A 24,146-nucleotide genomic window follows, 5' to 3' on the forward strand; every position below is an offset into this window, starting at 1 on the left:
TTTTTTTTTTTTTGAGATAGGAGCTTGCTATGTTGGCCAGGCTGGCCTCTTTATCTGTTTTTGTATTGTTTTCTCAGAGGCACTGAGTGAAGATGGTCAGATATGTGTGTATTTTTTTAAAAACGATTTGAAAAAATATGATGTTCCTTTGTCGTGGGAACAAGCCAGATTGCAGACGCAGAAGGAGCTACAGCTGAGAGAGGGACGGTGAGGTTCATGTTCAGTATGTTTCTGTTTCTTGCTAAACTGTATTTTTCTTCCAAAGTACATAGAAATTAACATCCTACATGCCAAATCCAGTCCATTGTGGACAGACTGTGACAAAGCCTCAAGGAACAGATCATTCCCTGCAGTAGAAACTGTTCTAGAGCAAAGTTACAAGCATCTCACTTCATTTATCAGGCGAACCTGACCCTGAAACCATACCTAACCAGGAGAGTACAGCTGACATTTCATCTCACTTCCAAATTTGGTTCCAAAGCACAGTACCTAAAAAAGTCACAAGTATGCTTTCTCCCAGGATAAACAATAACAGTGAAAATCTATTAATGTAATTTGTTCCCATAATAGAAAAATAAGTGGTAATTTTAGCAGGTGTTGAAATACATTTCTTAAAATTAATACCCATTCCTGATAACATTTCTTTGTTTTGGGTAATTTCTTTAGCTTGGGTAAAAAAAAAAGTCCTAACTTGATAAGGCTACCTAACATAAAACTACCAAAATAGAAAAAATTCATGCTTCTTGGTAGAATGTTAGGAACAGTGGAATCAGAACCAGCCTGTTGTCCCGGCTACTATTCACTATTGTCCTGGAAATCCTGACCAGCAAAGGGATGTGGGATAGACAGGCACAAATACTGAAAGGAAGGGGAAACTGTCATTTCCAGACAGTACAGTTGTCAGTCCAAGATAATCAACAGTCAAGTCCATAGAATCATTCTGAGTTCAGTAAGGTGATCAGATAGATAGATCCACAACATGTAAAAAAAAAAAAAAAAAAAAAAAATTCTCATTCGCAACAATAAACCCTTAACATATGAGTTCTCAGGGCCTATATGTACAAAGGAAACCCGAACCATTGAGGTTCAGACTAGGTTGTTGACAGGATACAATGCTGTGAAGATGTCAGTTCTGGTACTGATAAGTTCTAAAATTCATCAGGATAAAAACATATGCAGCAATTGCTGAGAAAGTTTTAAATAAGATGGCCGGGCGCGGTGGCTCAAGCCTGTAATCCCAGCACTTTGGGAGGCCGAGACGGGCGGATCATGAGGTCAGGAGATCGAGACCATCCTGGCTAACATGGTGAAACCCCGTCTCTACTAAAAAAAAATACAAAAAACTAGTCGGGCGAGGTGGCGGCGCTTGTAGTCCCAGCACTTTGGGAGGCTGAGGCAGGAGAATGGCGTGAACCTGGGAGGCGGAGCTTGCAGTGAGCTGAGATCCGGCCACTGCACTCCAGCCTGGGCCACAGAGTGAGACTCCGTCTCAAAAAAAAATAAGACTAACAAGGTTTGCTTGGCCTGATACCAAAACATATAGTAAAGCTCCAGTACTTGAAACCATGAGGGGATGCCAGAGTAGATGAATGGATCAGAATAAAGAGTTAGAATACGTGACAAAAGTGTTACGCCAAATTATTGAAATCAGTGGGGAAAGGACAAACATTGGCATGTGTTTAGAAAAAAATGTCAGATGCCCTCTCTCTCACTGTTTGTAAACATTACTTCCAAATGTATCCAAGAGCTATCTATAAAAAATAAGGACCTTGCCAATACTAGGGAAAAACAGAATCTGGAACCCTAGGGTGGGAGGCAAGACATGAAGCAGAGAAGCTCCAAACCCCAGCTGCCTCGTGAGAGAAGCTTCCAAGAGGAACAGGCAGTCTCAATGCCTCTGTGCATAAGGGTCACTACAGTGCAGGGGCTGCCTTCCCTCTTTGCCCCACTCCCTGACTTGATGGAAGCTTGGAAGTAGGCATGGGGCCGGCATGAACTGTCCCAGGAGAGCACATGAGTCTGAGGCACATGTTCTTACATGTTAATGCACATGTACAAATGTATCTACATGCTTTACATGATGCCGTAGAAGTATTTTCTTGACCATAAGCATTTCAAATCATGTACTTACAGTTTGGGAATAAAGCCTTTTCATCCTTCTGCAAACAATTTTCCCATACCATTGCTTCACATGCACCGTAACTGGAGGAGGAGCACAGAGGGTGGCCGAGAGGGGAGGATTCCCCGCACAGAGGATCTGATGCGAGGAGCTTCTGCTGAGGAGCTCTTGGCGCAGTGCTTGTCGAGCAGTCTGCTGCTGGAGAAAGAGGAGAACAAGAGGTGAAGCCCACTTCCTTCTAATTCATGTGTGTTGTTTAGTCTCCTTTATGCTGTGAGGGGAGACTGGTTATTGCTTGATTGATGTAAGACAGCCAGGATGGAGAAGGGAAGGTAGATTATTAGCAACAGTTTTAGTGCTGTAACTATTTAAAAGCTCTTTGAAGACAGAAGCAGTGCCCTAGATAGTATGTTTTTAAGTGAATTTCATTTATTATTTATTATTTATTATTGAAAATCAGTGTTAGGTTTTTGTGGGAAATTCATGTGGTTAAGTCTCAAAAGATGGTGAGTGCTGAACAGTATGGCTGGCCAGAAGCACCCTGCCCTTGGGAGCCTGAGGCATTGGTGAATGATCCCATGCTGTGAATGGGCAGGAGCTGGGGCTGCCCCTCCTCTGCATTGCCCACTTTTCTCCTTCCCATGCATACCTTTCCTTTGCTTTCATTTGATGGCCATGTTTACCATTTTACTGAGAAGTAGAATCAGGAGTAAGGGACCTTCCACAGGTTGTCCTCTGCCTTCCCTGCCCTCCCAGCCACATCCAGCATCCTCCCTATATCCCCATCCTGACCCCTCTTGTTGCTGGAAAAGAACCATGCAGCTTGTAGTCAAAGTCAGCCCTTCCCTGGGCTGGGATCTCATCTCCCACCTACCCAAGGAAATTCATTCAATGAGTATCCCTCTTGTGTGACCACCCCTCCCCATACTAGATGGTGCCCATCAGCAGCACACAGACATGAAACATGCTTCCCTGTCTTGGCCCCATTTCCCTCTTTAGCCACCACTTCATGTTTCTGCCCTCTTAATAGTAAAACTCCTCAAAAACGCTTGTGATACTCACTTCTCCAGCCTTTCCCGGTCTCCTACAGTTGGCTCAGGGCTGAACATGACCATGAACCCCAGTCCCTGGTAGCATCCCATACTTGATCCTCCCCTCCTTGCTCCTAGGATGTCTGTGTTCCTCCTCCTGCCCTGCTGGATCCTCCTCATCCCCCAGCTGCCCCCCGGATTCATTCTCTCAACCTCTCCTCTGCATCATCTGTACCTCCTCCTCAGAGATTTCATCCAGTTCCATGGATTTTTAAATAACATCACTATCTGACAGCTCCAAATCTGACAGACCTCTGAACTCCACACTTGAACATCCTACTGCTTCCTTGATATCTTCATTAGACATCTATTGGATGTCTAGTAGCCACTGCAAAGTTAACATATCCCAAATCCAGTTCCCAGCTTTCTTCCAACCAACCCCTTCCTTTGGTGGTCCTCTGTTGATGGCGGCTCCATCCTTCCAGCTGCCTAGATCAAGTGTGTTGGAATCATCCCCTCACATCAGCCCATTCACATATCCTATTGGCTTTATTGAAAATACATTCAGAATTGGACCATTTGTTATGACTTCCATGGCCACCACCTGGCTCAAGCCACTATCATCTTCCTTCTGGATTATTACAGTAGGCTGTAGTTTAGTCTTGGTAGACCTGGTGGGTGCCTTTCAAGTGAGTTAAGATGGAGGTCATGTCACTTGCTTGCTCACAGCCTCTCAGTGGTTTCCCTCTTTCACCTTCATTCAAAGGCAAACTTTACAGGGGTGGCCAGGGCCCTGAGTGATTTGCCCCCATTTCCTCTGACCTCCGCTCCTTCCTTGAACATGGTAGGCGGCTCACAGTTGGGCCTCTGAGTTTGCTGTTCCTTTTGCCTAGGACTGTCCAGCCCCCTCCATTCTCCCCAGCATCCCCACGGCTGATCTCCTACTCACTTCAGATCTCTGCTCAAATGTCTGCTGCTGTTAGGCCCTCCTTGCCCATCCCCGACCTTCTTGTTTCCATGGCTCTGCTTTGTCTTTCTTATCTTCAAACCATGTTTCTCTTGTTATGTGTTCCTTGTCTGTCTCTCCTCACTAACGTCTACATTGCTTAGGGCAGGGCCTCTGTTTTGTTTCAGTGCAATATTCCTTGTACCCAGAATGATGCCTGGCATCTGGAGGAGGCTTGATGGATATGTGTTGGAAGGGTGAATGAATGTGTCTGATTTCTAAAATCAGTCTCTATAATTTAAGTGGTTTGGGATAAGATTTTTTTTTTTCCTTTTTATTAGATAGAGTCTCTCTGTTGCCCAGGCTGGAATGCAGTGGCATGATCTCGGCTCAGTGCAACCTCCACCTCCCAGGTTCAAGCAGTTCTCCTGCCCCAGCCTCCCAAGTAGCTGGGACTACAGGCGCCTGCCACCATGCCTGGCTAATTTTTGTATTTTTAGTAGAGACGTGGTTTCACCATGTTGGCCAGGCTGGTCTTGAACTCCTGACCTCAGGTGATCCACCTGCCTTGGCATCCCAAAGTGCTGGGATTACAGGCATGAGCCACTGCACCTGGCCAAGATTGTTTTTCTTGAAAAGACTGGTATATGGAAGTAGACAGCTCTGGAGTACGTTAGGTGGCAGTGGCATATTATTTTGAGTTAATTTTAAGCTATAAGCAGCAATCCACACATTTGGAAAACGTCAGAAGAATTAATTATAGATGCATAAAACCAATGATAAGCCAAATAAGACAATTACAAGTAATGTTAAGTAACACATAGAAGCAGTTGTTTTTGGATTAATGCCACCTTTTTCATTAAATATAAATTGGAATTGGATTTATAAATTAAAGGGAAGTGGTTTTTGTTGTTGTTGTTGTTGTTTTTTGAGATAGAGTTTTGCTCTCGTTGCCCTGGCTGGAGTGCGAGGGTGTGATCTTGGCTTACTGCAATCTCCGCCTCCCGGGTTCAAGCAGTTCTCCTGCCTCAGCCTCTCAAGTAGCTGGGATTACAGGCATGTGTCACCATGCCTGGCTAATTTTTTTATTTTTAGTAGAGATGGGGTTTCACCATGTTGGTTAGGCTGGTCTTGAACTCCTGACCTCAGATGATCTGCCCGCCTTGGCCTCCCGAAGTGCTGGGATTACAGGCGTGAGCTACTGAGCCCAGCCTAGTTTTTTTTTAAATTAAGCTTTATTATATAGGAAGTTAATAAATTTTTAATGAGTACATTTCTGCTGCTTAGTTGATGTAATAACTTAGTTATATTCTTAGTAAAAAGCAAAGGCTTAAGGCTGGGTGTGGTGATTCCTGCCTATAATCCCAGCACTTTGGGAGGCTGAGATGGGCAGATCACTTGAGTTCAGGAGTTGTAGACTAGCCTGACAATACAGCAAAACCCCGTTTCTACAAAAAAATACAAAAATTAGCTGGGTGGCATGTGCCTGTAGTCCCAGCTACTTGGGAGGCTGAGGTGAGAGGATCATTTGAGCTTGGGAAGTCAAGGTTGCAGTGAGCCAAGATTGTAACACTGCACTCCAGCCTGGCCAACAGAACAAGACTTTGTCAAAAATAACAATTAAAAAATTGGCCAGGCACAGTGGCTCACTCCTGTAATCCCAGCACTTTGGGAGGCCGAGGCAGGTGGATCACCTGAGGTCAGAAATTCAAGACCAGCTTGGGCAATATGGTGAAACCCCATCTTTACTAAAAGTATAAAAAATTAGCTGGGCATGGTGGCACGTGCCTGTAATCCCAGCTACTCTGGAGGCTGAGGCGGGAGAATCACTTGAACCTGGGACGCAGAGTTTATGCTGACTTGAGATCACGTCACTGCACTCCAGCCTGGGCAACAGAGTGAGACTCTATCTCAAAAAAAAAAATTTAATTTAATTTAAAAAAAGCAAAGGCTTAAAAGTTTTAAGTATATCTAGAAGATTAATGAACAATAGTTAACTTCCTAATGCTCAAATATTTTTGAATTTATTATATATTGTTTCAGGTTTGAAGATCAGCTTCAGCAATGGTTGTCTGAAGACTCAGGAGCATTTACGGATTTAACTTCCCTTCCCCTCTATCTTCCTCAGACTCTAGTGTCTCTTTCTCACGCTATTGAACCTGTGATGAAAACATCCGTAACTACTAGCCCACAGGTGAGAAGTATACATTTGGCATTTTACGTAATAATTAAAGATTGAGAGAATGACTGGGGAAAAAAAGTAGTATCATGATTTATCCTATGATATTATGACCAATAAATTATTAGCTCAAATTAGACCTTTTTTTAAACTTTATCCATATCATTGTTATAGAGACCCAACTGATTTTGAGTTTCTGCCTATGGAATAAATGAAGAATAGAAATGAAATATTCTTTTTTTTTTTTTTTTTTAGACGGAGTCTCACTCTGTCGCCCAGGCTGGAGTGTAGTGGCCGGATCTCAGCTCACTGCAAGCTCCGCCTCCTGGGTTTACGCCATTCTCCTGCCTCAGCCTCCCGAGTAGCTAGGACTACAGGCGCCCGCCACCTCGCCCGGCTAGTTTTTTTTTTTGTATTTTTAGTAGAGACGGGGTTTCACGGTGTTAGCCAGGATGGTCTCGATCTCCTGACCTCGTGATCCGCCCATCTCGGCCTCCCAAAGTGCTGGGATTACAGGCTTGAGCCACCGCGCCCGGCCCAAATGAAATATTCTTAAGAACTGAGTAAGACCTGTAACTGTGTGCTGATGTGTAGTTAAGGGCATTAAGGTGATGACAGCAGCTTCTCTTGGAGCACATACTGTCTGAGCTTCGGCATTACCCAGACCTCCCTTCTGGGATTAATTTTTCCTGAGGAAAACTAATGAATGCAGAAGGTAAGCTCCCAAGTCAAGAGCCTCACCCAAGAGTGTTCAAGTAGTGAGTGGTCAGGGTTGCCTTTCAAAGCCAGATCCAACTGGCTCCAAAGCCTAAGGTCTTTTTACCTTACCATTCTTCCTTCAGTGGTTAAAGATGCAAAAACAGAGTTTCAATCACAAATATGTGCCACTGAACAGGTAAAAACTGGGCTCCTGGACTGGCTTTAGGAAGCCCTTCAATAGGGGAGAAAAGCAAATTAAAATAACTTACTGTTTCCATTCATCAGTTGGGCAAATACTTTAAAAATGTTCATGCCCTTTGAATTATCAATTCTGACCTAAAGAATTCTGACCTACCAGATATTCCCTAAAATTAATGTATAAAATGTTTACTGTAGCATTAGTTATATTGTATAAAAGTAGAAGCAATAAATGTTTGAAGATGGGAGTCTGATTAAACAATTATAATACATTCACATGATAGAATAGTTCACAGCCCTTGATGATGATATTTTCTAAAAATGACTGGCTGGGCACGGTGGCTCATGCCTGTAATCACAGCACTTTGGGAGGCTGAGGAGGGAGGATCGCTTAAGCCCAGGAGTTTGAGTCCAGCCTGGGCAACATAAAGAGATCTCATCTCTACATAATTAGCTAGGCATGGTGCTACATGCCTGTTGTCCCAGCTACTCAGGAGGCTGAGCTGGGAGGATTACTCGAGCCCAGGAGTTTGAGGCTGCAGTAAGCTATGATCATGCCACCGTGTTCCAGCCTGGGTGAAAAATGACTGACACTGGAAATTGTTCATGATAGAATACAAAGGCAGGCCAGGCGCGGTGGCTCAAGCCTGTCATCCCAGCACTTTGGGATGGAGCCGAGTCAACGGGAGAGATCACCGAGGTCAGGAGATCAGACACCTGGTAACCTGTGAACCCCGTCTCTACTAAAATACAAAAACTAGCGGCGAGGTGGGGGCGTCCTGTATCCAGCATCTCAGGAGGTGAGCAGGAGAATGGCTGTGAACCCGGGGGCGGAGCTTGCAGTGCAGCTGAGATCCGCACTGCTCTCCGGCCCGGAAGCGATCAGAGTGATGAATCCTCTCAAAAAAAAAAAAAAAGAATACAAAGGCAAACAGTCTGTATGCAGATACCAGCTGAATGTACGAGCTAAATGAGGCTGGAAGGATGTACAATGGATAATTTTTTTTTCCCCTCTGTAAAAATAAATGACTACTCAGATGAGGTTTCTAACATGATCCAGAGCTAGTTCCTTCACAGAGAATAGGTCGTGGTTTATTGACATTCCAAAACTGTTTAGTTTCTTTTTTATTCAAATAGAGTGACATGACGAGGGAGCAGCTACAGCTGTCAGAGGCAACTGGAACGTGTCTAACCGAACGGCTAAAGCACCTGGAAAGGCTGATCCGGAGTTCAAGGGAAGAGGAAGTTGCCTCTGAGCTCCATCTCTCTGCGCTGCTAGATATGGTGGACATTTGATCAGCTGACCTGTGGGGAGGGGGTCTTTCCCAAAGAGTTTGTTTTTACTCAAAATAATGTTATTATCAGATGCTTGATGCACTGTTGGAAATGTGATTATTAATCATGCAAATAAACCATTTAAGTGTCAAAGTCTCCCAGTTTTTCATAATGAAAAGTTGTTGCCCCTGTGTGACCTCTTCAATATTCTCCTATATTCATGACCACCTCAGATTGTCACCCACCAGCATATGCTCTGAGGCAGTTTGGAGCTTACATTTCCATGTGTAACAGGCGATTCATTCTCTCAGCAGTCCTTGATGTGCCAGACATCAGTGATGTAGAGATAAAGAAAGACACGGCCTTTGCCTGCTAAGCCTACCCAGCTTACGTCCAGGAGAGTCAGCAGGTATTTATGTACATAATTCTCAGAGAATGTGCATGAGGCGTGGGCCTGAATTGGTAGCAAGGAAGAAACAGGATGGAACAGGGTCTGGTTGGGTAGAGGAGAAAGAATTCCTGGAGAGGAGTGCAGGGGTGTAGCTGGGGACAGTGTACTTGAGAGGACATGATGAAAGCTTGAAGGTACCAGCTTGGTTGTGTGGCCAAGTGAGGGGAACAGGCCAGCAGGGTGAGGTCAGAGATTCTTGTTACCTTCTTCTGAGAGCTGTGAGAAAGAGTTGTTGAAGATTTGGCAGAGAAGTGATCTAGTCACATTTTCTTTTAAAAATGGCATGTGGGGCAGGAATCTTGCTACAGGCATTTGGGTGAAATTCAAAGGGAATAAGCCTAAGTTTGCTAGCAATTGGTGTGAAGAGGGGATAAAATTTGAGCCATATACAGAAAGAGGTATTAATAGACCTGGTGACGTTGCATATGACCACCAATCTTTTTTTTTTTTTTTTTTTTTTTTTTTTTTTTTTTTTTGTTGAGACGGAGTCTCGCTCTGTCGCCCAGTCTGGAGTGCAGTGGCCAGATCTCAGCTCACTGCAATCTCCGTCTCCCGGGTTTACTCCATTCTCCTGCCTCAGCCTCCCGAGTAGCTGGGACTACAGGCGCCCGCCACCTTGCCCGGCTAGTTTTTTGTATTTTAGTAGAGACGGGGTTTCACCGTGTTAGCCAGGATGGTCTCGATCTCCTGACCTCGTGATCCGCCCGTCTCGGCCTCCCAAAGTGCTGGGATTACAGGCTTGAGCCACCGCGCCCGGCCATGACCACCAATCTTAAACTGGCACTCAGCATCTCCTGACTTAATCCTACATCCCCAGACTCTATTTCATGTCTTCTCATTCTTTTCAAACCTCTTAGATCATGTCCTTCTTATTTCACTGAGAAAACAATAGCACTAAGAAGAGAACCTCCTCCTCTACCAAATCTACCATCCAATCCCTGCTTCTCCAAACACACGCTACTCAACTCAGGGATCTTCAGTGATTAACTTCATGTAAAGACTTAATGCTATTTCTTAATCTTGACTTTAGACACTGTTGACTTCCTACAATGGAGGAGGAGTTAGCTTCTCTTATACTGTCTTTCCCACAACATACTATCACCCCCACCCTCGACACCCACATTTCCTCTCATATTAGTCTCCCTAAGCAATTTAATATTGGCTGAAACTTGCAATCACAGTTTAGTATAACTGTATGTTTACAATTTGCTGTTGAGCCCTTTATTGGTTTATGATTACATTTCCTTTAGGTACAACTTTTGATTTTTCCTGGAGTTAATAATTACATTGTTTTTCTCATTTGCTTGGTTTTCTATGCTCCTGTCACTACTTCATCCAAAAGTCGCTGCCCTAAGTGTAAAGCTCTTCCCAACAAAGTCACGTGCATCAGGTAATATGCTCCACTTTCTCTTCAAGATGTTCCTCTGGGAACCCCGTCTTCCTGCCATAACTTGAACATTTCCTGGATTCCGAATCGTATTTTCTTCTTCCTTGGTTTTCTCTTCTTGATGGAGCCTGTCCTTTAGTAGCCTTCTGAGCTTGAATATCTATAATGTCTTTATTTCTACTGTAATATTATCAAATATATATTTGGTCTTTGTCTCTGCCTTCTGGTATACAACGCCTAAAATCCCTGGAATCTCCAAAGTGATGTCTTTTTGTATGCTAGTAAGATGACTGATGGTGGACAGCTCCTGTGTAGCTTCAGGATAGGGACTGGTCATCTGAAAGACCAGGGCATGATCAGAGGGGTTGAAACTTTCAGCCCACCCCCTAAACTCCCAGAGGTTGGGGGAGAGGGACTGTAAGTGATGTTGATCACCAGTGGCCAATAATTTAATCAATCATGCCTATGTAATGAAGCCTCCTAAAGACCTAAAAGGACAGGGTTCAGAGACCTTGTGGATAGCCGAATGTGTGGGGGCTTCCAGGAAGGTGGACAGGAGCACATACACATGCTGGGAGAATGGCACATCTCAACTCCTTGCAGACAGAAGCTCCTGCTCTTGGGACACTTCTAGGCCTTGCCCTGTGTATCTTTTCCTCTGGCTGTTTATTTGTAGCCTTTAAAATAGCCTTATAATAAATATGTGTTTCCCCGAGTTCTGTGAACTGCTCTTGTAAATTAAAGCCAAGGAGGGGTCTTGGGAACCCAGAAGGACAGGTAAAACAACCGGGGGCTTGTGATTGACACTGGACATGGGGCTCAGTCTTGTGGCACAGAGTCCTCAACTTGTGTGATCTGCTGCTATCTCCAGGTAGATGGTGCAGGATTGAAGCGGATACCCAGCTGGTGTCTGCTGCACAGCTGAATGCTTGCTTGCCAGTGGGGAGAAATCCTCTACATCTGGTGTCAAAAGGATGTTGTGAGAGTAAAGAAATGGTTTTTTTTTTTGGACTTATCTATACTTATGTTTGATTCATCATTTGAATGGGAACAGAATTTTAGATTGGAAATAATTCCTTTGTGTTTTTGCTTTTTTTGTTGCTGGAAATTTTTGAGATCACCTCTATTCCTGGTGTTCTCAAATTTCTCAACGACATTACTTCATATGTTGCCTCCCCATTCCCTCCCCAACCCCTGCCCAATTTATTGTGCTGGGCACTTTGTAGTCCTTTTGTCTAGTTTTTTATTGCTATTGAACAAATCACCCCAAATACAGTAGCTTAAATTTGAGGATTCAGCTGGGCAGCTTTCTTTTGGGATCTCTCATGCAGCTGCAGTCAGGTATTAGCTGAGGTTATAGTCATCTGAAGGCTTGACTGGGTTAGCAGTCCAAGATGGATCACCTGCATGGCTGGAGGTAATGTCATACTGTTTTCCCCAAATGTCTGGCTCATGCTGACGATGGGGCTCTAAGGAGCTTGTTGAAAACTGTCAATGGGTAGTCTGCCAGCTAATAGGTTTCTGTTTTTCTACTGGGTTATAGTTGCCAGTGTTTGCAGGACTTTTCTTGTGAGCCAGCTGCTCCAGAGGAATCCTTCCACTCTTATCTCATGCTATCTGGCTGAGTGGGAGAAGTGAGCCTGGACCCACATGTGTAGACTTTCATTCAATCCGTCTGCTTTCAGTGACCCTCAGCTATGCCTCATGCCTGAGGTAACACCTACTCTGATTCAACTACTGCAAACTTCCTCCACCCAAGTAGGAGAGGGGACCTGTGGTCACACTGTTCCTCACAAAAATTTTCTACCAGTTATTCCAATTTCTGCACCTTCCTGGTATTTGCTGGCAGGAATGGTCTCTTGTTGGCTTCACCCACAAACATAAGTCTCAACTCTCTCTGGCTAAGTCAGTTATGATTTCTCCATCCGTCTATAATTTTGTTGACTTCTCTTGCTTACTGGTGTCTCCTCCCATTCTTTGTGCGTTTTTTTGGTCTTTCATTACTTTATGTGAGTAGGGTTTGGGTAGGAAATGGAAGTTAATGTTTATGCTCAGTCTGCCATGTTTAACTGAAAATGTCTTTCAAAATTCTGCCATTAGGCTTTTCTCCCCATGTCTCCTGAGATAGCTCTTGTCAGTCACCAATACATTGTTTTGTTGCATCCAATAATAAATTCTCAGTCTTCATTTTGCAATCCCTTCAAAGCCTCAGCAAAGATCACCATGTCTTCACTTATATTATGACTTCATATTCCTCTGGTTTTCCTCCTCTCTCTGGCCATTCCTCTATACTGGAAAAGGTTGGTGCCCCAGGGCTCATCCTGGAACTTCTCTGTTTTAGGTGCATTTCCTAATTCATCTTGTCCAATCTCATGATTTCAAACACTACCTGAAAGCAAATGACTCCCAAATTCCTATCTCTAGCATTATCTTCTCTCCTGAATGCTAGCCTACTCAATATTTCACTTGAATGTCTAATAAGCATCTCTAGTATAACTTGTCCCCACTTAAAGCTGAACTTCCCAATCAAACTTTCCCTATTTTAGGCCAGATGCAGTGGCTCATGCCTATAATCCCAACACTTTGGGAGGCTGAAGTGGGAGGATTCCTTGCGGCCAGGAGTTTGAGACCATCCTGGGCAACATAGCAAGACCCCGTGTCTCTACAAAACTTAAAATTAGCCAGGTGTGGTGGCACAGGCCTGTAGTCTCAGCTATTCAGGAGGCTGAGCCCGGAAGATGACTTAGCCCTGGAATTTGAGGCTGCAGTGAGCTAATGATTGTGCCACTGCATTCCCACCTGGGTGACAGACTGAGATCCTGTCACTAAATAAATAAGTAAAAGACACCTCTATTTTAGTAAATGACCACCACCATATACCCAGTTGTGCAGGCCAAAATCCTCAGAGCCTTCTGTATCTGGCTTAATGAACAAGCTGGATGCAGTAGTATGCAAGCAGATAGGAACAGTGTTTTTTTCTCATGACTGCCCCTAGAAGCTTAACTGCGTCAATTCCCAGACGTAATTTACAGTTTTTGTTCTCTTTCAGACATTAAAAAGAGCGGGTTATTTTACTCATAAAAGTCCAGTCCATTAAAATATCAAAACTCAAACTCTTCTCCAATTGAAACCTCTTCCCTCACCTAGATTTGCCAGGTTCAATGTGAGATTCCATCCAGGCTGAAGCCCCTTATTCCTATTCTTCATGTTTCTACGTGGAGGAACTTATCTAGAGAAAAACTTCCAGCCTCTTTCTGCTTCCAGAGAAGTAGAGTGACTCATTTGGTTGAATTTCAGAGAACAGATAGGGTGGAGTGCTCAAGCTCCTCTGGGTACTCTTTCTGGGGTCTGTGGGTTGACTGGAGGGGTGTCTTCTGGTCGGCACTCAATTGCATAGTGCTCGGTGAGGCGGTTCCATGGCCCAGAGGCTGGGGGATATGTTTGTATGACTTATGGGTGATTTAGTAGCATGCCCTCTTGCTTGCAGATTTGAGCCTTGTCCTTCAAGCTAGCTTTTTAATTTGTGGCAAGGCTGATATGTTAATATCCACCCATCTTATTGCTGTGTCTTTTTCATTCGTTTCTGAACTGGGATAGGAAAAGGTGAATATCCTTGATTGTCTAAAACCCCGCTATTCCACTAGGGGGAAGATGCCTGTGGGTATTCTTTTGTCCACTCTCTCTTCCAACTTTCTTCTCCGGCTTGCTGTGGCTCACGCCCCCTTCGAAGTTAGGCTGGGGGCAGGAATTGAGGAGTGGGTGCAGAAACGCTCATTAGGCTGGGGCAGTTGTAATTGGATGTTAGGGCTTCTGTGGGCCAGATGAAGACATGCTGGGTCCTTGACCTTAGGGACCACGGGCTGCAGTCTCCAGACGTCAGCCATGTTTCCAACAGTCAGACGCCTCCTGCCCTGCTGTGCCCGACTGTCCCTTCCAAGTTCGGTCACTCGCTCTGCCTCCATCTTCCTCTTCCCACTGCTGGTAAGGTTCTTCACCTTTAATTTCTCCTGAGGGCGCCCACCCCGAATTCCAGCGACCCCGTGAGCAGCTGAGGCTCTAGCGCGCTCGGTCCTGGCCTGCAACGCAGCCCTTCCCTGCCCTGGGCTGCAGGGCTTCTGGCCCCTGTGGTCCGCCAGGCCTGGGGGCCTCGGCCTCACCGCGTCTACCCCATTCCCCCCGGCGAAGCCTACGCGGCGCTCAGCTTCCCAGGGACGCCCGGTGGCGCCCTCCCCCTGGTCTTCCACTGGCCCCGACCGCCCGCGCCCACCTCACCTCAGGGCGGCCTCCTGCCCCCACCCCCGGCCCCGGCGTCCGGACAAATCCTGCCATGCGACAGCAATTCCCTGCCACCCAACCTTCGCACTCGCTGTCCCTCGCTCGAGCCTCGCTCCCCATGTCCTTCCTTCCGACCTGCAGCGGGACCCTCCTCACCGGCGACTCAGACACGCTCACTCGAGAGCTCTGCGCCGGAGGCCAAGCTCCTGGGACGCAAGCCGCTGAAGGGCGCGCAAGAGGCCCCGCCCCCTCCCGCCGGCCCCACCCACCATCCCCGCCCCCACCGACCCACCGACCAGCCCTGCCCCTCATGCCCCGCCCATAAGTCCCCACCCGCCTTCCCCGCCCCGTCGCAGCCCCGCCCCCTCAGGCCCCGCCCCACGCCGCATGGCGCTCCTCGCGCTCCACCACTGTGGTCGCCTGACACACCCCGGGCTCACGCTCACGGCGCTCTGATTGGTTGCGTGGGCATCGTCCCACCTGGGCCTTCGCGTCGGCCGAGGCCCGCGCCTGCGTAGTGCGCGCGGGAGGGGCGGGGCTGGACGGCATGTCCTGGGTGCCGGGAGCGGGCGGCTGGTAGTGGGCGGCGTAGAGCACTGCGGCTGCAATGACTGAGGGCACGTGAGTCCCCTCGCCCCGGGCTCCCGGCGAAGGCGGGGTGGTCGGGGTGGTGAGGAGAGCGCGACGCGGGCAGTGGGCCGGGGGTCGGGGCGAGGCCTGGGTCGCTGACGGCCGGTGGCCCTCAGGTGTCTGCGGCGCCGAGGGGGCCCCTACAAGACCGAGCCCGCCACCGACCTCGGCCGCTGGCGACTTAGCTGCGAGAGGGGCCGGCAGACGTGGACCTACCTGCAGGACGAGCGCGCCGGCCGCGAGCAGACCGGTCTGGAAGCCCACGCCCTGGGGCTGGACACCGTAAGTGGCTTCCGCGGAGCGTCCGCGAGCGCGGGGACCCCGCGGGGCCCTGAGGGGTGAGCCGTGAGGAGCACTTTGTCTCTCAGAAAGGCGGGTGGTACGACCCGGCCAGCGACCCCCTTCCCCACGGCGAGCGCCCACGGGAACTGCGTGAGCGGGCCCCTCCGCTTCAGCCCCTTCATCTCTAAACCACGCATAGGAGACTCCTAATGTTGTATTTTTTAGCACCTTATTTTGAGGTAATTTTTGACTTATAGAAGAGTTGCAAAGATAGTTGTAACTTTGTTTTGTTCACAAAAGTGTTTGGATCCAGTGTCTTCGTTGTGTGCATTGTAAGAGATGTTCCTCGTCAGAGTCTGCAGTGTAAACAGGGTCTCCTGCCAAGCCCCTGCCACCGTGGGAAAGGCTGTGCCACCCCTTGGGCCCTTTTTGAGAGGCCCGAGTCCCAGGCCCAGGTGGGCACCCGTGCCCCACCCCACACTCGATGCCTGGTTTATTCCAGACATCTTGGAGGAAGTTGTGAAGAATACATGACTGGAAAGTAAAGCAGTGAAAATGTGCAACTGTTCTTTTACTTTGCTGAGGTGTGATACTCTTATCGAAGAGTTTCAGACTTTTGATGGAAACAGCTGAAACTTTTTTTTTTTATTTTTTTTGAGACGGAGTCTCGCTCTGTCGCCCAGGCTGAAGTGCAGTGGCCGGATCTCAGCTCACTGCAAGCTCCGCCTCCCGGGTTCCCGCCATTCTCCTGCCTCAGCCTCCCGAGTAGCTGGGACTACAGGCGCCCGCCACCTCGCCCAGCTAGTTTTTTGTATTTTTTAGTAGAGACGGGGTTTCACCGTGTTAGCCAGGATGGTCTCGATCTTCTGACCTCGTGATCCGCCCCTCTTGGCCTCCCAAAGTGCTGGGATTACAGGCTTGAGCCACCGCGCCCGGCCTGAAACTTTTAAAGTAATTTAGATTTACTATTTTGACTTGGGCTGTATATGAAGAGGGCTCCTCTGGCCGGGCAACAGTCCCGTCAGTCCCCCCCCCTTTTTTTTTCGGTCTCTTTGCAGAAGAATTACTTTAAGGACTTGCCCAAAGCCCACACCACCTGTGAGGGGGCTCTGAACGGGATGACATTTTACGTGGGGCTGCAGGCTGAGGATGGGCACTGGACGGGTGACTACGGTGGCCCACTTTTCCTCCTGCCAGGTAGGAGTATGCTGCCCCAGCCTGAGGGTATGGCCACCCTGGATCACCTTTGGGATCCTGGCCCAGCCTGGTCTAGGATTTTGATGAAGCAGGTGAAAATCCAGGGGCTCACATAGAAAAGGGCTGGCAAACTCTGCTCTGTGTCAGAATCGTCCTGCTGTTGGCCTAGGGGATCAGCTAGCCTTGCCAGGGTAGGGTGACAGGCTCTCTGATAAGAGAAGCAGGTGGTTCTCTAGGGGTCTGTGTTGCCTTGAGGGAGGAGGAAGATGGGCTTTGAAGTCTCAGTACAGAGTGGGATGGGCATTCCAGGTGGAAGACCTAGCCTCTGCCAAGGGGCTGTAGGTGGGCAGAGTGGTGGGTGGGGAGCTGTTACCTGCTGTGAACTTACTCTGAGCTACTGCAGGGGAACTTCAGGTTCAGGCTGGTGAGTAGGAGGAGCGTAGCAGTTGGACTGCCTGGGTATTGAATTGATTTGGCTACACAAGACTATTTTGCATACTGGGAGTGTTTCTCTACAGAAATCCTCAGCCTTGTAAAATGGGAAATTCCCTCCTATGAATTTATGCAATAGGACTTTTTTCCCTAGTGACTTGTGATCACAGTGTTTCAATGATGTGAATTCCTACATAAATAGGTTTTGTTTCTGTAATGACTTTTATTGATACGTCATTTTCTTTTACTACGCTGACTTTGTAGTAGATAGAAAGTCCTTATATACTTTTGTTGCTTTTCTTTTTAAAACATCTCCTACCTGTGTCTATCATTTACTCATCCAAATTGCCTTTATCCTGATTCTGTCCCAGAATAAAACCTGTTGGGACTTGAAATGAAGTTGCATTAGGTTTATATGTTAGTTTGGGAAGAGTTGGCCTTTAATGTTACAAACAGTTCCATGGTGTTTACTGTAGGCCAAGCCCTGCTCAAGGCCTGTTCTTTTTGTCCTTAGAATAAGCCTAATGAGATACATTAGGGAGCTGAGGCACATTTATTCCAGGTCACTAGACTAGCAGGAGGAGCACTGGGATCCCCATCTCTGCTTTGACTTCTAGCCCTGCTGCCACCTGGACTGTACAGCTTTGAGTTTTCCTGTCCTGGGATTTGCGAGCTTGTCCTTAGGGAAGTCAAGGTGCTCTTTCTTCCCTTGGCCCCGTCAGGGAATGTTGAGACTGTTCCCAGGGCTCATGGTGAGGCAATGACATAGAGTTGGTCAGGAGGTGGGTCAGCCTCACTTTGCCTCTGTAGCCTCATCTGTGACAGGATTGGAATCAGGTCTGGTTATGTGCACAGTGTCAGGCACACAGTGGTGCTTGGTCAGTGGGGACTACTGTGTTGTTTGTTCTTGCTGCTTTGGCTCTGGGCTTAGCTTGCTGGGACCCTTCCTGTGGACTGGCTGTGAGTTGGAGTTCTTTTGTTTTTTGTTTTTGAGACAGCATTTCGCTCTTGTTCCCCAGGCTGGAGTGCAATGGTGCAATTTGGTTCATTGTAGCCTCCGCCTCCTGGGTTCAAACGATTCTCTTGCCTCAGCCTTCCGAGTAGCTGGGATTACAGGCATGCACCACCATTCCTGGCTAATTTTTGTATTTTCAGTAGAGACGGGGTTTCACTATGTTGGTCAGGCTGGTCTCAAACTCCTGACCTCATGATCTGCCCCACTCTGGCTCCCAAAGTGCTGGGATTACAGGTGTGAGCCACCGCATCTGGCTGAGTTGGAGCTTTTCTTCCCTCTTTCTGGACTTTGGAAAATGCTCCTGGTCCATGATGCTATGTAGACAACTCCCATCGAGTGTGGCCTGTGCAGCATTGGGCAGCACTGTGGTGAGCACTGAGTGGAGTCTGACCTGGCCCCACCATTTACTGGCTGTGCCTCAGTTTCCTTGCCTGTAAAATCAGGAAGATGCTGGCTCAGCTCCTGTCTGCACATTTCCGCGTCCTGACAGCATTATAACTGTTAGGAAAGAGATAGGCTTGTTTTGGGATGGCTCATTTTATGGGACCCCGTGCGCTCTGAGTCCATCTGCTCTTCTTCCAGGGCATGTCTGGATGGTTTGAACACTAGGGCTTCTGACACTCTAAGCCAGAGTCAGGTATTCATTCCATGGCACATGTGGCTGGGGTCTGCCCTGAGACCTGTCCCGTGCCAGGCTCTGGGGCACGTGGCTGATGGAACCAAGCATGGGGGGTAGAGGGTGGCCTGTGACCACCATGTCTGAGAGGACCAGGCTGGGGACAGAAGGTTCTTAGTGGATAATATTTATTGTTGTCTCACCCTCCCCCGCAACATTTGCAAAGCGGCATATGCTTGTAAAAAATTTATGAAACAGAAAAATATAAATAAGCAAATAGGTATTACCACATGCAAGGGGGACCAATTTTGTATTTTTCTTCCTAGCAGATGTTAAAGCAAGACCAACAGCCTCCCCTCATGGAAGGCCCACTGATCTAAAATATTGGTTCCTTTTGGACCTTCAGGGCACTTGGGGGAGGCCTTCTTGAGGTGCTGTGCAGGGTCTGGTGTTTCTCCAACCGAGATGGTCATGGGAGCCAGACATGGCTGAGTGGACTCTGCAGGCCCTAGGCAGGGAGCATCGCCTGTGCTGTGGCTGACGTTCCCTCTGGCCCTGTTCCCAAAGTCCCCCATGGGGGCCTGGGAGGAATGGCCTTTCCAGGGGGGTGTTTTTATGAGAAGGAGGTAGCTCCCTGTTGGAGTGAGGTGCTCAGGAGGAAAGGGGCCTGGTCTTAGCAGTGATGACCATCTGCCCCCAGCGAGGAACATCTCTCCTGCCACACAGGCCTCCTGATCACTTGCCACGTGGCACGCATCCCTCTGCCAGCTGGATACAGAGAAGAGATTGTGCGGTACCTGCGGTCAGTGCAGCTGCCCGACGGTGGATGGGGCCTGTGAGTGTGCCTCCCCTGTGTCACTGCACATGTGCATGTGTGTGTTCTCATGATGTAGGAGATGCTTGGGTTTCAAGGCAGCTGCCAAGGATTAGGAGTGATTGCAGCTGTGGGCCCGGGGTGGGTTGGGGAGAGACTAGCAGGAGGGCAGTGGGCTGGAGGCTGTGCAGGTGGGGCCTCGGCTTCACATCTTTTGTTAAATGGGTTTTGTGACTGTCAGGACACTCTTGAGACCCACATGTGAAAACTGTCAGTCTGTTATCACTTAAAGCAGAAGAAAATTGCCTTTGACTCTGGGCTGGCAGCAGGTGGAGGCAGGGCCTGACAGCTTTCTTGCCGCGTGGCACATGCTTTGGGAGCAGAGCTGTAGCCCAAAGTGAACCGCCCTTGCGCTAGAAGTGTTGACTCAGGCGTGGGAAGGTGTAGAGCAGGCGGGTCAGGGTGAGGAAGGTGCGGGGGGCTCGGTTGTCATGGGAGGTTCGTGAATCTCTACTGCAGAGTGGCTGCTCGGGGGTCTCCTGTGGTGGCATGTTATGTCAGGGTAAGGTATTTTAGCATTCTTAGTTTTCTGAGGAAACTCCACAGAAAGTTTTACTTTATTTCTTAAAAGTAAGGACAGATACCAGTTTCTCACCTGTCCTCTGCCCCTCTAGGCACATTGAGGATAAGTCCACTGTGTTTGGGACTGCGCTCAACTATGTGTCTCTCAGAATTCTGGGTGTTGGGCCTGACGATCCTGACCTGGTACGAGCCCGTAACATTCTTCACAAGAAAGGTACGCCCTGTGCAGCATGTCCTGGGCCAGGGGTTCGTGTCATCTCGATAATGAGCTCTCGCATACGTGATACAGAAAGATGCACTTCCAGCTGAAACAATGGGCAAAGCACATGAGCAGGGAATTTGTCAAAACAGAAGTAGGCAGAAACTGTTTAACCTAGGCATTGTTTTTTTAAAAAAGCAAATTAAGAGCCAGGCACAGTGGCTCACGCCTGCAGTTCCAGCACTTTGGGAGACTGAGGTGGAAGGACCACTTGAACCTAGGAGTTTGAGGCCAGCCTGGGCAACATAGTGAGACCTGGTCTCTACAAAAACAATAAAATATTAGCCAGGTGTGATGATATGCACCTGTAGTCCTAGCTGCTTGGAGGCTAGTAAGGCAGGAGGATCACTTGAGCCCAGGAGTTCTGGGTTGCAGTGAGCTGATTGTACCACTGCACTCCAGCCTGGGTGAGAGTGAGACCCTGTCTCTGAAAAAATAAAAAAGCAAAGCAAATTAAGACAACTAGGTAATTCTGTTTGTTTCCTGAACTGGCAAAGACTTAAACGAAGCATGTTAATATGTCCACCTTCTGGGGGCAGCCTGACTGCAGGCGAGAGCAGGCCTGCAGCTTGCACCTTCCAAGCTGGCCGTCTACCTCTCCAAGCCCTGGCTGTCCACCTCTCCAAGCCCCAATTGTCTACCTCTCCCAGCCCTGAGTTGTCCACCTCTCCAAGCCCTGGCCTGGCTACCTCTCCAAGCCCTGGGCTGTCCACCTCTCCAAGACCCAACTGTCTACCTCTCCAAGCCCCGGTCTGGCTACCTCTCCAAGCCCTGACTGACCACCTGTCCAAGCCGCAGCCTGGCTACCTCTCCAAGCCCCGGCTTGGCTACCTCTCCAAGCCCCGGGCTGGCTACCTCTCCAAGCCCTGGCTGTCCACCTCTCCAAGCCCTTGGCTACCTCTCCAAGCCCTGGCCTGGCTACCTCTCCTCTTGCCTATAGGCACTGAGGGCAATTCCAGCCCAAGGGAATCCATGGCTCCTGCTTCTGCAAGAAAACCTAATTCATGATATGGCTCTGCAGAGCCTGGCCTGGTCTTGTCTTCTGCCTTTCACGGACCTTCCGTAGCCAGTCCCACCTGCCCTGCTCTCTGCTCCATGCACAGGGGCCTCCTGTCAGCTCCTCAAAGGCCCTTGCTATCCCAGGGCTCGCCGTGCACTGCTTCCTTAACCTAGAGCCTCTTACCTTCCACTCCTGCGCCGCTGGCTCACACTTTACATGTTCCTTCTTTGAGGACCTCTTCCTGACCTACCATGCCAGGTGGAGTGTCCTGTTACGCATTCTCATGAGATCCTGCCCTCTTTCTTCATGGGCTTGTCACTGTTGTCATCAGTTCACTGTCAGCCTTTGGTGTCATTGATGCTGCGTCTCCAAGGCCGCTGTCTGGTTCCCACCACACTCCTGGCACCTGCCTGGTGAAGGAATGTGTTTAGGCTGCACTTTGCCTAGTAGCTTTGTGTGTCTTTGACTTTTGCATACCTTTTGGGGTTTGGAGCAGGGACGCCTCAGAAGTGTGTGTAGATGGCGTGGCTGTGCCAGAACTGCATGCTGCCAAAGTGGCTCTGGCATGGGGCCAGTGTGCTGGAGCTACTCTGGAGTCTGGGGTTGTCCTTGTTCCCGTATGGGACCGGTCTGCCAAGTGGAGATGACACAGATGGGGCAGCTCAGGCTTGGCTCCGAGGGCGAGGCCGAGTGTGCGCTGTCACTTCCCCGCATTGCCTTCTCCAGGCGCATGTGCACCTGGGCCCCTCGCTCACCTGAGCACTGAGGTGTCCCTGGACCTTCCCAGGTAGCTGTCTTCACATGCTCCTTCCTGGGGCCAGGGGTTGCAAACACCTCTCCTGGGGCTGGACACTCCCAGGAAAGCCACTGGTTCCACCTAGGAGCCATGTATCTAGGGCAGTTCTGAGCACTCTGGAACCTGCTTCGCACATGGGGGTTGCAAGATCCACATGCGGCTGCCCTTGGCTCATGGAGAGGGGCACACGTGACTCCCAGAGGGTAAAGCTTCCGAGCTAGATCAGTGCTGGCTTTGCTGACAGGAAGCAGATGACATGGGCCTGTTTTCTCCCCTCTCAGGTGGTGCTGTGGCCATCCCTTCCTGGGGGAAGTTCTGGCTGGCTGTCCTGAATGTTTACAGCTGGGAAGGCCTCAATACCCTGTTCCCAGAGATGTGGTATGTCTGCTGTTGATTTGGTTGTTGGGTCGCTGCTGCTGTCCCGACGAGTAGAGTGACAGGGACTGTGGGTCAGGCGCAGGCTGTGACACAGAGAGGGGTGGTCATTCTGTGGGTGGGTGGAGTTAGGCTCCTGGCAGAGGCCCTGATTGAGCTTGAGTCCTACGGGGATACAGAAAGGGGGAGGTTCCCAACTGGGCAGGAAGGAGGCTGTGCCGTGGATGGAGGTCCCCCGAGTCAGGCTGCAGGCAGGGCTGGGTGGCTTCCATCTTGCTATGGAAGACTCTGAGCATCTGTAGGAGTAGGGGGAGGCTGCCCCTCCCCCAGCCAGCGCAGGGGCGTCCTGTGCTGCTGCTGCTGCTGCTACGCTTCTCTCTTTTGCTGCTGAATGTGAAGTGCGTCGCAATGGGACAGACACCTCACCTGTGGACTCAGCGTGTGTGCCTTTAAAAGATCAGTGTTTGCGGCCAGGTGCGGTGGCTCACGCCTGTAATCCCAGTGCTTTGGGAGGCCGAGGCAGGCAGATCACGAGATCAAGAGATCGAGACCATCCTGGCCAACATGGTGAAATCCGTCTCTACTAAAAATACAAAAATTAGCTGGGCATGGCGGCCCACGCCTGTAGTTTCCAGCTACTCGGGAGGCTGAGGCAGGAGAATCATTTGAACCCGGGAGGCAGAGGTTGCAGTGAGCCAAGATTGTGCCACTGCACTCCATCCTGGCAACAGAGCGAGACTCTGTCTCAAAAAAAAAAAAAAAAAAAAGGATCAGTGTTTGTTTTTTTAAACAGAACCACATACTGTTTAAATACCCAGCAAAATCAACATTAATTTCTTATTATCTGGTGTTTTTTTGTTCTGTTTTGTTTTGAGACAGAGTCTCGCTCAGGCTGGAGTGCAGTGGCATGATCTTGGCTCACTGCAACCCCCACCTCCCAGATTCAAGCGATTCTCCTGCCTCTGCCTCCCGAGGAGCTGGGATTACAGTCTCAGGCTACCACACCCAGCTAAGTTTTGTATTTTTAGTAGAGACAGGGTTTCACTATGTTGGCCAGGCTGGTCTCAAACTCCTGACCTCAGGTGATCCGCCCGCCTTGGCCTCCCAAAGTGCTGGGAGCCATGAGCCACTGCGCCCGGCCTTATCTGGTGTCTTTAACCAATGTCTTGTAACATTTTGTGGCTATCTATTGAAAGCAGTGAACATCTCCCCAGAAAACACTCATGCATATGCGTTTACCCCATTATACATTTTGGGAAGTGAGACCCTGGAACCACACAGAGCCCCTGCCGGCTTCCTGGAGTGCTGTGGGAACCCTGGTGGGGATATCCCCTAGAGAGCTGTCAGCAGAGCTGGGGGTCCCTTGTGTTAGATGACTTTGGTGGAGCGGGGATCAAGTTGGCAGGAAGTGAAGGGGCTGCTCAAGAGAGGACAGCAGTGTCCTGATACAAAGTCCGGGGGTTTCACCCCGGAAGCCAGTTTGGGTGGTGAGGGGGAGGCACGGGGATGGTGAGATCACCCCTGGAGGGTAGACAGAGCTGCCAGAGTAGGGGGCAGGGTAGGGTGCTGCTACCTGAGGTGGGCCATA

At 49.0% G+C, this 24,146-nt stretch overlaps 2 protein-coding genes across 3 annotated transcripts in view; both read left to right on the top strand.

The window, feature by feature from the left end:
• The window catches only part of MCM3AP (minichromosome maintenance complex component 3 associated protein), a 56,749-nt gene extending 48,149 nt beyond the window's left edge, over positions 1-8,600 (top strand). The window contains exons 25-28 of the mRNA XM_017847268.1: positions 78-207; positions 2,134-2,340; positions 6,140-6,290; positions 8,310-8,600. Of these exons, the coding sequence (XP_017702757.1) occupies positions 78-207; positions 2,134-2,340; positions 6,140-6,290; positions 8,310-8,468 (647 nt within the window). The 3' untranslated portion in view covers positions 8,469-8,600. The remainder of the gene's footprint in view (positions 1-77; positions 208-2,133; positions 2,341-6,139; positions 6,291-8,309) is intronic.
• Positions 8,601-15,074: 6,474 nt separating this feature from the next.
• Positions 15,075-24,146, top strand: part of LOC108512153 (lanosterol synthase) — a 31,639-nt gene continuing 22,567 nt past the window's right edge. The window contains exons 1-6 of one of the 2 annotated variants that reach the window (XM_017847287.1): positions 15,075-15,181; positions 15,307-15,472; positions 16,531-16,669; positions 19,459-19,567; positions 20,221-20,342; positions 22,465-22,561. In XM_017847287.1, coding sequence (XP_017702776.1) covers positions 15,168-15,181; positions 15,307-15,472; positions 16,531-16,669; positions 19,459-19,567; positions 20,221-20,342; positions 22,465-22,561 — 647 coding nt within the window. In that variant the 5' untranslated portion in view covers positions 15,075-15,167. The remainder of the gene's footprint in view (positions 15,182-15,306; positions 15,473-16,530; positions 16,670-19,458; positions 19,568-20,220; positions 20,343-22,464; positions 22,562-24,146) is intronic. The other variant, XM_017847288.1, reaches the window with a different exon arrangement.

This window comes from Rhinopithecus bieti, unplaced genomic scaffold (genome assembly GCF_001698545.2).
Source record: "Rhinopithecus bieti isolate Rb0 unplaced genomic scaffold, ASM169854v2 scaffold_29990, whole genome shotgun sequence".
Lineage (NCBI taxonomy): Eukaryota > Metazoa > Chordata > Mammalia > Primates > Cercopithecidae > Rhinopithecus > Rhinopithecus bieti.